The following is a 15585-nucleotide window of genomic DNA, read 5'->3' as shown; positions in this document are numbered from 1 at the left end:
TCCACCTTAAAAAAATAATAAATGCCCGTTCTCAGGATTACAGCGAAAATTTTTACCCAGGCCTTTTTTGGATATGTGGGGGGTGGGATATTTTTGACTTCACACGCAAATTTGGGCCCACTGAGCTTCACTCACTCTGTTCACTATGAAAGGCCATTGTTCATGTGTGAATTCAGACGCTCTCTGAAAGCCTCCTACGCATAAATTAACTGAATTTGAAGAAAAAACATGTTTCGTTTTCTTCCTTCGGACTGCCTCAATATGTAGCCCATCCATTTCCGTCACCCTTTCATGATTAATGCGTTGGTGTGTGCTCTCTATGAATGTGCACCATTTGAATTTTAAATCCCTGTCCACGTTAGTCACTTTGTAAGCAGCACATCCAGACTGAGCATGAACCTTTGACTCTGTAACAGGAAGCTAATTAACATTGTTCAATCTGTTGTAGAGCTCATGTAGGTATCAGCACACACACAAAAAATGAAGCACTAACACAATGATAAATAACAAGTGTTTTGTGAAAACAAGTGCCTTTATTTAATAAGAAAAACACTTCCATAGTTTAATCATACTATTTTGCTATATTAAGCAGTCCATATTTGTGTATGCAAGCAACAAAATTTTACTTAAGTTCAAAAAGAAAACCAAGAGATTTTATGAGAACAGCATCCAAAACAGTTTTCACTTTATGTGACCTCCACTTTGATTTCTCTGTCATGATTCAAATAAGCTGAGTTTTTGAATAAATACACAGTATTTATTAATTGTGTTTACAACTTCAGACAAAAAAAATTCAAAAAGCAAAAAAAAAAAAAAAAAAAAAAAAAAAAAAAAAAAGGTGTTAACATGAATTTCATCAATGCTGTTCTCTTTATCCCCAGAATTCACTGGTCTCCATGCTAGACTTGATGTTATTTTGGTTTTCCCTCCTGGATTTGGTTTCCAAGTTGGCCTCTCCCTTCTGTAGACGTCTCCTCTGCGCCGCCTTCTGCTGTTTGGTGAGCTGCCTCCGCACCTTCTGACGGATTACCTCCTGCAGGACACATGATAACAACAACAGGTCATAACAGATGAATATACTCACCTCCTGTCTCTGAAAGCCAGACACAACACTGTGCTGGCATGTTGTTTCTGTGTTAATTCCCCTTCTAACAAACTGAAGCTCTTTAGCAACACCTACGGGACATTTTAAGATTTTCCCCAAAACTGTATAATGTGTCTGCTGCAGCGTTGGCTGAAACTTCCAAATAATGAAGATATCAAATCTGTCACCATGTTTCTGGTTACTGGGTAGATTAGCAGAGTGTCCCTGTCAACCAGATATATCAACAGTGTAAATCTATGTTATACTTACTGGTGGTATGGTAGAGCAGCTCCCTGTGCTTCCCATCGTGGCCTCACTGTCTGTCCTTTTCCTCCTGTGCTCTACAATTTGTAGAAGACTATCTGCATCTCTGCAGGGAGATAAAAATTACATCATAGCAAAGCACATAAATGTACTGTAATGTACATACTTCATTAAACCAGCTTAATTTGACACAAATTAGCATAAATTTTGATTCATTGTCTCTATAATTCACTAACAATTCAGAAAAAAAATATTTCTGGCTTGTCTCAATAATACTTTGCCAAACAATCCTATTAAAGCCTCAGATCCACGGGATAAGAGACTGCTTTGGTTACTAGGGAAAAACGTATATTCTCTGACAGGTTGCCGAGTGGTTGTTGCCTGTCGTTAGGCTGCTTTGCTGCACCAGAAAGAAACCTTTTAACTGCTCTGATCGCTAGCAGGTTGCTGCAGTTGCCTGTAGTTTGCATGGAAGACACAGACTTGTCCTCAAACACTCACCATTTACTCTGAGCTGTACTGAAACTTGAAAAAGCATGGGACAAACCAAAAACGAATGCACAGCTTCAAGGTTTACGATGCAGATTACTGTTACCACCAACACGTTTCAAAAGGAAAATGTTCCATTAGTCTTACATAGTTTCACTACTGTAGTTTGACTGTTTGCAGAAAACTTGGCATCTTTTGTCTAAAGTACTTGTAAATGTAGCAGTGACCAAAGCAATAACAAGAAGGTTTCAGTGCAGTACTATACCTCTTTACAACCGATTTCACACTAGTGAGCGCCAGCAAACACTTGCCGACCGATTGCAGAAAACACCCTTTTCCCTTGCAAGTGGCAGCTGCCAGAGGATCACAGACAAGTCTCTAGCCCTGAGTCAATAGAGTTTAGCAACTGATTAGATTACCAGCAACCCCCACAACTACTTGTCAACCTGTCAGGTACAACAAAATTTACTAACCAGTGGTTGCCAGAAGGTCTGTGACTGGTCTTTAGACTGCTATGATTGGGGCTTTATTAGCCAGCTGCAGAGTTATTTGAACATTACAAAACACAAATGATCACATAAAAGGACATACCACACAGATGAGCTAAGCAGTTCATCAGCAGTTGTCTTATATTTCCCATATGCCGTTTTCCTGCAGTACCATTTATCTAATAGTGGCACATAATCATCAAAGAATAATCTTCATTTTGGGTGTTTTATTGTGTTGGCTATCCACTGCTTTTACCTGAAAGGTTTAAACTCCTTGTTGGAGGCAGAAAGGTCTGCCAGCTCTGGGAACTCATCCTCTGCTTCCTCCAACTCTTCATCTAACTGCTTCTCTGTTTCTTCATCACCTGGAGGCGAAGATGCAGTCTCAGTCTCTTGATCCTCTTGAACCTTGTTCTTACTCTTTTCACCGTCCTGATCTTGTGTCTCTGCAGGTGTTTCGCTGATTCGTAATCCCTCCAGTTCCAGCATTGCATGTTTATATTCCTCCATTTCCACAGCCTCCTCTCTTTCCTCATCTGTTGCCTCTTTGGCATCCTCGTTGTCATTGTCATCGTCGTCGTCGTCCTCCTCCTCCTCATCGTCCTCAGGTCCAGCTGGGTGTAGCAATGCACCATCTCTCTCCATGTCTTTCGTAAAGCCACTGGCTGAGACTTCAACATCTAGAGAATATAACCGCCTTTGGAAAGAAACAGGAGATCATGTTAGAACTGCTTTTCAGTTCAGAGTCTGACCTCCACATTTACCATTTAAAATGTAATTCAGTTCCCTGTATTCATACATGTTTGTTATGTTTTGACTAGGAATGGGTACCGATATCCGGTGCCATGATGGCACCGGTTCTGACATAAACGGTAGTAACCAGACCGAAAAGCAGCGCACATTTCGGTGCTTTATTTCGGTGCTTTTTTTTCCTGAGCTGTGATACACTTTAGATTCCAGCCAATCATTTTACGTTTCCGAGGATAGTAGGCGGGTCCAGGTACGTACGTTCTTTTAGAGCAGAGCTACAGATTAAAAATGCCCAAGGCGAAGCGGTCAAAAGTCTGGCTGTACTTCACAGCAAAATATGCAAACTCAGCAGCCTGCAACAAGTGCTTTAAGCTGATACTGTGATACTGTCAAAGGAGGTAACACCTCAAATCCGATGAAACACCTGGCGACGCATAGCGGTTTTTTTAAAAGCCGAGAAATGCGCCGTATTTGATAGCTTGCTGCAAGACCTCACACCGAGCACATCTACTGCGGGTGTGGTGCCTGTTATCGGACACGGAGTTAGCAACATACCCAAAAAACCCGAAGAGTAGAGTCCTGGCCCCTAGCCCTGCCAGTGTAGCAGAAATGATGACGGATGATGATGGCAGCAGCAGCCGTTCTTCTCTGCGTGAGTAGCTTAATGTTGTTCGTGTGTAATTTACGTTGAGTAGGCTAACCACGTTATTACATTAATGCATGTAAGGTGAACTAGCAAACATCATCATAGCTACATGCGGCTGTCTTCTTGTTTGATGGCAGATACTCCCTTCACCCTGGCCAAAAAGGCTAAAATGACCAAAGAAAAAGTGGAAAACAGTTAAACATGAGAGGTTTTTGGACAAAGTTTGTGTTTTTTCCATTGTTTAAGCACTGCTTCCAGCCAAGAGTGATACCATAAATCCCCTATAGCTGTAGAAAAGGCTAACATTGTTATCTTTTTACAAAAAAACAGCTGAACATGAGAGGTTTTTGGACCAATTTTGTGTTCTCCATTCTTTAAGCACCGGTTTGAGCACCGTTTAAGCACCGGCACCGTTTCAAAAGTACAGGTATGGCACCGGTATCGGATAAAACCTAAACGATACCCATCCCTAGTTTTGACTAAAATAAAGTACAAGCAGTTACCTGATGTCTTTGAAAGTTGGAAAGAGCTCGCTTTCATAATTGAATCGCTTTGCAAAGAAGTCGCGGATACATTTGACGTCTCGATCAAAGTACCTACAAAAAGGAGTCGTAAAAGTAGACAATTATAAGTTGTATGCTTTAATATTTTTAACTGCCAACTTTAAAACTCGAGCAAATAAACCCACCATTCAGCATTGGGGTGTGATGTAGACACCATCTGAGGGAAGTCAATCATTGTTATGTGGTCCTGGTCATCCAACATGAGGTTGAACTCGTTAAAATCTCCATGAATCAGGCCATGATTGGCCAGTTTGACTATGAGGTCCATGAACTCACTGTACAAGGCTGATGGATCCTGTAATTCATGAACCTGACACCTAGTAGAGTGAGACAATGCACACAAATTATGGAAGAAACCCCCCCCAGTAAGAACAGTACGTTATTTCTATTTTAATATACAAATAAAAAGAGGAAATCAATGGCTTATTAACATACAGCGGATATCCATTGATGAGCTCCATCACTACAGCATGTCTGTTATAATCCACAGGTTTGGGAACTGGAAAGCCTCGATCGTACAATGCCTGGGATTAAAGAGGAGACAGACATTAAAATCCTCCAACAAAACAGTTTTTTCTATCACACTTGTAAGTGGTCCAGAACAGACTCTCACTCATTTGGTTCATTACCTTCATGTAGGCAAACTCCTTCATGGCAGAGAGTCGGGACAGATAGAGCCAGGACATGTTCTTCCTGTGTTTGTGGTAATCTCTCTTGTTCTTCAGATTCCTGAAAGATGTACGCCCCAACCTGTGCAGCTTCAGAGCATACTGCTCTCCGCTTGGACTCGCCACAATATATATATCTACATGCAAGGTGAACAGAAAGAAAGAAATATTTATATAAACATGAGCACATAAAAGATTGACGGTAAAAGCCTGAAAACCTGAAAGAAAACACATTATGATTATAAATTTAAAAAACAAAACAAAACACTTACCCGACTCTTTGCCAACACCCATTTGGTTGCCAACAGAAATGATTATTTCTCTGGCGCACAAAGTCTTTAAGGCCAAGTAGTCATATCCTCCATAATTCAACTTGTAACCCTGGACAGCTGAGATCAACACACGCCATCATGTTAGAAAGCTAATCACTTACATCATAACTTGTGAGACAAAGCTAGTGTTTTTGTAAGTTTTCTTACTCTTGGTGCGCTCATAGACCACAAGCTTGTGTTTCACAAGCTCTCTGAGGATCTTGTTGCAGCCACCGTGCTTGAGGCTTGCAATGGAAGACAGAAGACTTACTGGAACAATCTCATGGTTTTTCATCCCCATCTCAACCTGCGTGAAAAATTATCATCATTGTCATCAAAATTATCATCACCAGTGAGCTGACAGATTAAATTACAAGCTTATCTGCGTTGTAATGTATATTTCAGGAAAAACAGCCTTTGCTCATTCCTTCTATGTCCTTAAAATTCCCATGTTAAATTCTTCTTCCAGTTACTTCCTTCAGGGGTCACCACAACAGATCATATGCCTCCATCTCACCCTATTCCTAGCATCCTCCATTGACTCACCAATCTTTGCTTGTCCTCCTTCACTAGATCCATACTCTGTGGTCATCTTCTTTACCTCCTGGCTGGCCACTCCATATTCAACATCCTTCGCTCAATATATCTATTAGCCATCTGCACATGTATCAAGTTTGCCTCACCACGTTGGTCTCCAAACTGCTCAGCCTGAGCTGTCCCTTTGATGTAATGATTAGATGTTTCTAATCCTGTCCTTCCTGGTCACTCCCAACAACAATATTAGTCTCTTCAGGTATGCCACCTCCAGCTCAGCTTCCTGTCTGTTTTTAGTGCCACTATCTCCAAATCATACATTATAGCAGGTCTTACTGTAAACCTCCCCTTTCCCTTAACCTGGAGAGCTGTTCCCACCATTTTGCTACCTCTCCAGACTCTCTTCCACCTGCTCCCTACTTTCATTACAGAGTTCATAATATCATCTGCAGACGTCATAGGTCACGATGATCCATAGATCAATGAAGGAGGGCATGCAGCAAAACCCAGGACCCTAATTTTGTGCCTAAAAGTCTGAAAACAAACACTAACTTTAGAAGAAAGCTGCTTTAATGGTCTAACACATATCACAAGGAACATATTAGCCTCAATGGCAGACAAATCCCTATAGGGCAACTGAAGTGCTGCAGCAGCAATTTCACATTACAGATATGAGGTAGATAAAGCAAGGATTAATACATATGCAGATCAAGCGACTCTTCAGAGCTACTGTGCACAGGACAAGTACGTATGCTTGGCAACCAATGTCGCCAGTGGTTTGTTTGTTACTAATGACAGATCCCAAACTCAGAATATTTCTACCACTGACACTCATATTTTGAAATTAATTGTTTTAAATATGCGTCTTGTGAATCCACCATCAGTCACTAAACCACAGGAGTACAGTGAAACGATGTTCCGTTTACCTGACATGAACTATGAATGCCTGTGTATGTGTGCTCGCCTTCATTACAACTACATTAACATCTCGCAGGCTGCTGTAACAGTGGCATGTGTAAAAGTTCATTAATGAGCAATAACCAGCTGACCAAGCGCTGGCTTAGCACAGGCTAACCAACTGGGACCGAATTAGCAGTTAGCTTTGTACTTACCGCAGTAAGGACTCGGAAGTCATCTCGGGATAAATATCTCAATATCACAACATTTAACTTTCCCATATTTTAGCCGACACACACACGGTTACACTGAGCTAGCTCTTCAAGCTTTTTTTAACCTAAAGGTGCCACATTTCTTGTAAACACACGTGCAAGGCGGAAGTTCTAGGAACGGAAAAGACGTCACTTCTGGCTCTAGAAAAACTGACGCCGGATTGGACGCTGCTGCAAGTACCCTGACCTCCAATCACAGCAGAGCCCACTGTGTCCCGCCAGCAGATGGAAACGTGCCAGATTGGATCTGCTGGAGGGACACAGTTTTAACTCTTATTAGCCAACACAGGGGCGCATCTACTGCATCTACTGTAGGGGCATATGATGGCATGTGCCACCCTAAAATAATCTCTTGTCCCCCCTAGTGTCACCCTAGTTTTCCATATTACAATGTTGTTTATTTATAATAAAACAAGGAATAAAAACCAGGGGGCAACAGAAATGAAAATATAACTATAAAAATAAAATTCTAGTAGACACAATCTGCACAAATCCTTAAAAACACTAAAAGTCTGTTTAAAATATTAAAACAGCCAGTGTCCCCAAACATCCTCTTCAATCCCTTACTTCAGTCCCAAACTACTAATAGAAAGAAGAACATCGGCTGTCATTTATTTTTTAAAATACTAGTCTTATCTCATTTGTCAGTTGGGTCAGTACTTACCCTGGGTGAGCAGAACTCTCAACTCTACCTGCCACTGATCAGAACGCTCCTCTGCTACCTCCAGGCACACCTGACGGGTGTCCCTGCACTTCACCATCCTCTGCAGCCTTTTTTCTTGGTGAATCGAAGCAAATCAACAATAATAATCAAAAATAAGTTAAAAAAAAAAGCCAGGGAATACAAATGAGGTGTGATTCACCTTCACAGTGGCTTACTGGAAGACAGAATAAGGTCACTGGTAATGTTATTAGTAACCAGTGTTGGTCAAGTTACTTTAAAAAAGTAATCAGTAACTAATTACTGATTACTTCCCGCCAAAAGTAATCCTGTTACCTTACTGATTACTTATTTTTGAAAGTAATTAGTTACTTAGTTACTTTTTAAAAACATTTTACACCCTTTTTCTGCATAATCCATCATATAAAATGTAATCAAATGAAAAAGTCTCTTTTTTAAAACTTGTTTTATTAGTTTTAATCTTTTAACTTTATGCATCAAGCAAAAATTAAATTATATGCAACATTCTCTGACTGGAAGAAATTTGTTTAACATTTAAACCTATTTTCTGCACATTCCAGCACATAAAATAAAATAGTTTTTTGTGTTTACACTCACTCTTTCAAATAGATGCAAGTAAAACACAGCAGAAAATAAACAAAATCAAAGAATCAGCGGTCCTGTTGCTCTATTTTCACCTGTTTAGCAGGAGTGGGGCAGGCGGAGGTTTGCCCTGGTGCAGGTGTGTCGCAGCTGTCATGTCAGTGGAAGAATCCGTGAGTTTTTCTGTGAATTTCACATTCCCATGGCAGCGTACTCAGTGCTTGTGCGGAAGTTTAGGGTTTTTTTATCGCTGTAAAAAGAAATTTTCTTCGAACAGCAGACGCTAATGTTTTTGTCACTTTTTCCGGAATTAAACTCAAAGTAAGGTCAGTACTTCCACACTTTAAATGCTGCACGCTCATACTCTCTCCCGCACTCGATATATTATCCATTGTTGATCTGCACACAGCTGATGCCACGAACGTAGCACTCGCTCGTCATTGTCATGTCATCTCACGGGAAAGTAACAGTAATCTAATTACCCTTTTTGCAATAGTAATCCCTTACTTTGCTCGTTACTTGAAAAAAGTAATCGGATTACAGTAACACGTTACTGCCCATCTCTGTTAGTAACACCTGTGTTTTCCCTATTATAAGCAATTCAACTCTGGTAAATGGACTGGTACTTTCATAGAGCCTTTCTACACACACACACACACACACACACACACACACACACACACACACACACACACACACGCCCCTTTTATCTACGCCTAAGCACTTTCTAACACACACACAGTCATGCTGTGATTGATGCTTCAGGGGTAAATCAGGATTCAGTATTTTATCTGAGGATGCCTTGGTAGACAAGTAGATGACTCAGGGCTCAAATCACTGACCTTCCAATTGGTAGACAACTCACTCTATCAACCGATCGGTCCAATATCACCCAAACCTTTTTCTCACCTGATGAAAAGGCCAGATAAATGTTTTGTAAAAGAGTATAGAATAAAAATATGGCAGTAGGTTTGAATGTTGAGTGGTATGGAGTCCTGCTGTCATGATAGCTCACTGCTGTGAATAAGAGACAGGTTTTGCACAGGAGCAATAAAGCATAGCGCATTTTATTGAAAAAAGTAAGAAATATCTGTAAAAGCTGAACTGCAGGAAACACTGTGTCAACCCTGTGAAATCTGAAGGTCAGGTGTGTGTGTGGGAGAAAGTGTTGAACAGAGATTTACTGGCAGGTTTTTGAATGCCCTACAGCAGGTTAGGTACACAGACACATTACTCATCCTGCTCTCCCACACACTGGAGCCTCTTTGGGAAAGTTAAGTATAGAACAACACAGTAAGACTGACAGAAAGCTCTAGAAAAAGATGTTTCAAGGTGCAGGAACCTCTCTGGCAACACATATGATAACACTTAGAGAACCACTTTAGCAAAGGGTACATGAATGTGCTTCCTTAATAATAGCACCTATGCATTTACAATTATATCATGTTTTGACCATTTGTTCTAAAGCTTTCCTGTAAATCCAAAGACTATAGAAACTCATCATCATTATATAAACAAAAAGATAGTTTGTTCACAAACTGTGAACAATATTATGTAGTTCATAATAGTTTTTGTCTTTGGTTAAGTGGAAGATAGATGGATGGATGGATGGATGGATGCTATTCCCAGCCTGAGTCTGGATTATCACTGAATTACTTACATTAACCAAGACCGGAAGGCTGGAGTTCAGCTTGCTGGTAAGTTTGTCTCCAAATTGTCTTCACTGGATGACATCCTTTGTAGCTTGCACCACTAGTTTGTGGGAAATTGGGACAAAGGTTTTCTTTTTTCACAGCCTTGATGTCCTCATGAGAGCCGCTAAAAACAGTGGTTGACATTTCTCTGGCCAGACATGGAACCTGATGACAGATGTCAATGGCCTGGCCAAAACCTTCCTCTGCTGCTGGCTGTTCCTTATTCCCTGGCTTAAATATGAACAGTGCTTCACAGTGGGCATCTTTTTAAAGATGTTGCTGCCATGTTTGTCCACATATGTCTAAACTCAGAATCAAAGGTTTCTGGTTTACTGATAGTTAAAGGTAAATCTTTCCCTGCTCTTTCCCCCCCTCATTTTCCAATGTATCCGGATCCAGAGAACTTTGCTTGTCATTTGTATTCTGTTGGAAAATACAGTAAGTTAAAAGCTATATCAGTGTTACTGTTGAAAAGCTATCAAACAAATATGGAACAATGCAAAATAGTGATAATATTGAAGAAGTCACTTGACCCATTAGCGGGGGCCCTAAAACAGTTATGTTTTGGTGGTCATGGTAATAATGGTGGTGGAGGGGGCAAGGGTTTTGTGCTGCAGTGTGGTGCAGATTAACAGGGAAAAAAAACGCGAGAAAACCTTGACGAGACGGGTGGTAACACAAATGATCTGACAAAGACTGAAAGGAAACACAAAGACTAAAGGAGGTGATCAGGGAAGTAAAAACACGTGAGGAAACAGCTGACTAGAATGAACATAATGACGCCACAGGGAAGTGTAAACTAAGCACATAGAATATGGAAACAAGACTTTCAAAATAAATAGGAAACATGACATGACGCAGACATGACACAACACGACAACATGAACCACACAGACATGAAACAAGACAGGTTAGACACACTAACCAACAAGGGAGACTTAACAGAGGTGATGACACAAAGGAATCTTAATAAACAAAGGAGTATAACTAGGCCATCTTGGAGATTATGACTAGATGGACTTAACCATAAACAATGAATAACAATATACAAGGAAACTCAGATCTAAACTAATAACAGCCACAACAAGAACTTAACATACCTTCAATATACCTAAGAAAAGAAATAGAGGAATAAACTGCTGGGTCAGAGAACCAGCTACTGACATATTGGTAACTCATTGAAGTGTTATTGGGTATTCATAATTAGCCACTTTGTGCATACAGTGAGTGAAAGCATTGGGTGAACTGCATCAGGCTAAATTAAATCGATAGAACTGAGTGGACTAGTATTGAGAGTTAGAACAGAGAGTTAGAACAACAACTAAAAGAAACTTAGATTAATCTGAAAGGAACTAATATCGGTCAGCTGGTAGCTGATACAAATCAGGATGTAAAACCAAACCTAAGCTGTGAAGGGAGAGAAACACATTTTTCTTTTGTTTTTCTGTTTGACTTCTTGTTTTATGTAATTCCTTCTGGGATTTGGATCCAACAAGTTAAGCATGTATATTATGCACACACACAAACACACATGCAGCTATTGTTGAATGAAGATATTGATCTGACACATGTAAAATGTGGCCAATTGTGTTTATTGTTCCCCCCCATCTCCCAACCCTGTGTTCTCAAAAGGGAACAGAGGATTAGGAGATGATGGAGGAAATTGAAAAAGTTGGGGGGGAGGTTGCAAGTTTCTTGCATCTTTTCTCCACGTCTTCTAATTGTGCTTGTTTTTCTTCAAGCTTGTCTTTCAGTTCTTTAAATGTTGCCTCCTCTATTAGCTTTGCCTTGTTCATATCTGTATTTATCTGTTCTACTTTCTTGTGCATGTCTTCTAACTGCTGGTTTCTCTTCTGGATTTCTTGAAGTGTACACTGCAGGTCTTCATGTGTTTTCTGTTATTGTTGCTTTTGCGCCTGGATTTCAGTGTATTTGTACTTCAAGTTGTTAGAAAGTTCCTCAAGTTCTGTGTTTTTTCTCAGCATTTCATTGATGCTACTCTGCATCTCTGAGCATTGTTTTTCCAGTTTTTTCTTTTCTTCTTCCAGTTCAGCTGCTTTGTACTTCATTTCATTATAAAATTTTTGGAGTTTTTAATTTTTCCTCTGGAGAATAAGTTTTTCTTCTTTCTGTTGTATGTCCTGTTGCTCCTTCTCTTGAAGCAACTCTCGATTTTGGAGCAGTGTTTCATTAAGAGTTACCTGGAGCATTTTGTATTTTTCCTCCATGTCTTCAAGTTTGCAATCCATTTCTTCCTCTTTTATGTCCTGCTGTTCTTTCTCATGAAGAAACTCTTTATTCCTGTGCAGTGTTTTATCGAGCCTCATTTGCAGCACTCTGAATTTTTCCTCCATGTCTTCAAGCTTGCAGTTCATTTCTTTCTGTTTTATGTCCAGTTGCTTCTTCTCTTGAAGCAACTGTTGTTTTATTGTGCTTCATCTGCAGCGCTCTGTATTTTTCCTGCATGCCTTGGAGTTTGCACTGCATGTCTCTCGGTTCTATGTCCTGCTGTTCTTTCTCTTGGAGGATCTCTTTTTTGTGTGTTTCTTAGTTTTAGACTAGTTGATTAGTCTATTTGTTTCCCCCCCTTGTGTAGCCGACTAAAAAATTAATTGCCAGGAGCATCCTTGGTGTGCAGGGTTACCACTGCCATTTCCGGCTGAGGGTTTTTTTTTTTAAAATCTGAGTGGAGATATTGTCATTAGGAAACTGATACTGCGAATCTGAGCCACCACTAGGCAGAGGTGGGAAGCAATGTACAAATACTTCATTATTGTGCTAAAGTAGAATTTTCAGGTAGCTGTACTTTACTTGAGTAGTCATTTTTCTGTCAACTTTGTGCTTTTACTCCTTACAGTTCCAAAATGGGCTTGTTACTTTTGTTTTAAGGCATTTGAGGGAAGTTATTATTTCGTCTCTGCGGGCCAATGAGAAAAAAAAAAGATATTTCAAATTGTTAAATTGATATTTTGAATAACCTGAAATTTTGACTTAACGATTCCAAAAAATGTGCTTTTTTAGCATCTTCCATAATTTATACAAACAGTCCATTTTAAAGGTTCAGTTTAATGATATTTAAATCTCACTGCATAAAAACAGACTGTGCTATCAATGAATACATTGCAGTTTTTCATGTTTCAGCTAGATGGCACTGTGACACAGGGCGCTCTGAAGATTCTGAGCTGCTGTCCTTTGTCTCAAACGCTGTCTGTGTATCGACTCTGTCTTGAGTTATAAACACACTGTGTCTGGAAAAAAAAGGCAGACCTTCCATTTAAGGAGAGAAACGACGGGTAATTTAACATTGCTATTTTGGTGAAATTTTCCTAGTTAAGCTCATAGATAATGCTGATATCATTTTAATTGTCTTGAACAATGATGATGAATGCTCCTTTATAATCCTGACATTTTCAAAAAGTGTTTAGATTCTTGTTACCTGCTTTTTGTACTTTGCTCTCTTTTTTTTCCCCTTTCTGGAATCAAACTAAAGCACATGACAATGCTCTAAGTTCACTGGATAATCATAGCCCATCTCTGTTTTAGATTAGATCATCATACCATCCCATAACTCAATTTCTCGAGGGAATTCTCTTCATATTCTGGTGCTGCAATAGGTAGAAATTTGATTGATGCTGAATGTGTTGTATCATTAATAAAACTTACAGATTGCTTGTTTGGCTCTCAGTTGTGGCAAACCTAAAGTCTTGTTGCATATGTTCTTGGTAAAAAAGAAAAGAAAAAAGAGCTGGTTAAGCAGCCAATGGCAGACAGACTTGACAGTTATACACAAGTCCAGACAATGTGGTCAGTGGTGTGTCCGTCCATGCAGACTGGGAGCACAGCGGGAGAGTGTGGCCCCGCCTGAATGTGGAATTAACTGGAATGTAGTGAAACAGCCATTCTTGCATGCACACCTGAGCACACACGGACACACACACACACACACACACACACACACACACACACACACACACACACACACACACACACACGCTGAAACAGTGAGATAGTGTCTTCTTTCCAGATGTGGTGAGGGAACATTTTACTATGTTTCAACACAAAGCAGCTCTATTTTCAATTTTAGCCCCATTCCACCTCCCTGGCCATCTCCTTTTTTCTCCTTCTTTCCAATGTTGGGAGTATAGAATTTAATACATTAAAGTGTTTTAAATACTGGATCACCTCCAGGTAATGTGTTTTGTTGTGCAAAGTGGGATTCAAATGTATTGTTTGAAATGTGTTCAACTGATCTTTTTTTCCGTGTATACAGAGCTGGTTTATTGTCAGTGGATCTGCAGTGAACCAGCTTCCTTTGATATTAAATTAATGAGCCCCTCGTTAGCGTAAGATGAAAGTTAAAGTTGGATAGGTCAAAATGATGAAAGGACCTTTGGAGTACTGACTGAAGTGAAATGAAGTACACGTAGTCTATCAAAGCTATGAACCCCCACCCCTAACATGTACATAAAGAAAGAAATTACTGATGGAGTTTTAATAATGTATGATCACTTAAAAGTGAAAGCATACCTACCATAGATTTAAGGATAAACACAGACTACAGAGACAACTAAACTAGCTGCAAACCTTATTGCAAATGTTATTAGTTCATTTCTGTACATATTTGACCACGTGGGCCAAAATTAAATGCATCACTGGCCACTCTTTTGGGTACATCTGTTCAACTGTTGAATGCTAAATGATAACATAAATATTACATCACATTAGCCAATCACATGGCAGGAACTCAGTGTGCTTAGGCATATAGGCGTGATCATGATGCATACTCAAGATCAAACTGAGCACCAGAATGTGAAAGAAAGGTGATTTAAGTTGTTGGCACCAGACAGGCTGGTTTGAATGTTTAAGTAAGAAAGTGCTGATCTTCTGAGCTTTTCCCCACATGACCATCTCTAGAGATTACAGAGAATGACCTGAAAAAGAGAAAAATATCTAGGAAGTGGTAGTCTCTGGGAGAAAACGTCTTATTGATGAAAAATATCATGTCAACATGAACCAAAATTGTTGGACATTGTTTAGAGCACCCTGTTGGAGTTATGCAATGAAGAACCCAGTGTTCCTATTAAAGCGGTATATATTTAAAGGGTTGATGTCTTTGTGGTGTTTGTAGGAGTTTACGTTTCCTTGTTGTGTTTCTACAGAGTAAACATGGGATCATGACAGACTTATCATCCCGCAGAGGATCCCTGCTACCTACCACCACCACCCACGCACCACACACACACACACACACACACACACACACACACACGCACACACACACACACACACACAGGCCGATAAATTGTTTTCCAGCTCTAAGCTTCAGGGAGGGAACGCTAAATTGAGGCAGGAATTGGAGAAGCTTAGGTAAGTCTCCAACAACAAGTGTGGGCTTTGTCCCTGGGTTATCATCACTGTGCCTTTAGCCAGCTGCTGTGTGTTTAGAAACATCAAATTAGATTAGATTAGAGGAGAGCAGATCCACTTTCTTTGCCTTTTTGCTGCCAGTCTCTTAAACAATAATCTGCTCTCAGGTGCTGGTACAAGCATCCAGCAAATGAAGGGCCTGAGGAAAAATATGTGGAGGGGAAACATAATCTAGTCTGGAGATACACACAGACACATAGACCCATGAAAGGCTGACAGAAAACCTCCATATGT

The 15585-nt window shown here is 40.0% G+C and overlaps 1 protein-coding gene across 1 annotated transcript; it reads right to left on the bottom strand.

Annotated features, from left to right (window-relative positions):
- Positions 1-519: 519 nt before the first annotated feature.
- On the bottom strand, positions 520-7234 carry riok2 (RIO kinase 2 (yeast)). The gene is made up of 10 exons (XM_084947149.1): positions 6910-7234; positions 5432-5570; positions 5225-5341; positions 4914-5089; positions 4720-4808; positions 4410-4601; positions 4225-4317; positions 2582-3022; positions 1355-1454; positions 520-1033 (listed from the first exon to the last, which is right to left on the bottom strand). Exons 1-10 carry the CDS (start codon positions 6973-6975, stop codon positions 872-874), a joined length of 1575 nt encoding a protein of 524 aa, XP_084803275.1. The 5' UTR covers positions 6976-7234; the 3' UTR covers positions 520-871.
- Positions 7235-15585: the final 8351 nt, after the last annotated feature.

This window comes from Perissodus microlepis, chromosome 12 (genome assembly GCF_051167445.1).
Source record: "Perissodus microlepis isolate ML-2025 ecotype Zambia chromosome 12, ASM5116744v1, whole genome shotgun sequence".
In the NCBI taxonomy this organism is placed as follows: domain Eukaryota; kingdom Metazoa; phylum Chordata; class Actinopteri; order Cichliformes; family Cichlidae; genus Perissodus; species Perissodus microlepis.
This window is presented reverse-complemented; position numbering and strand designations above follow the sequence as displayed.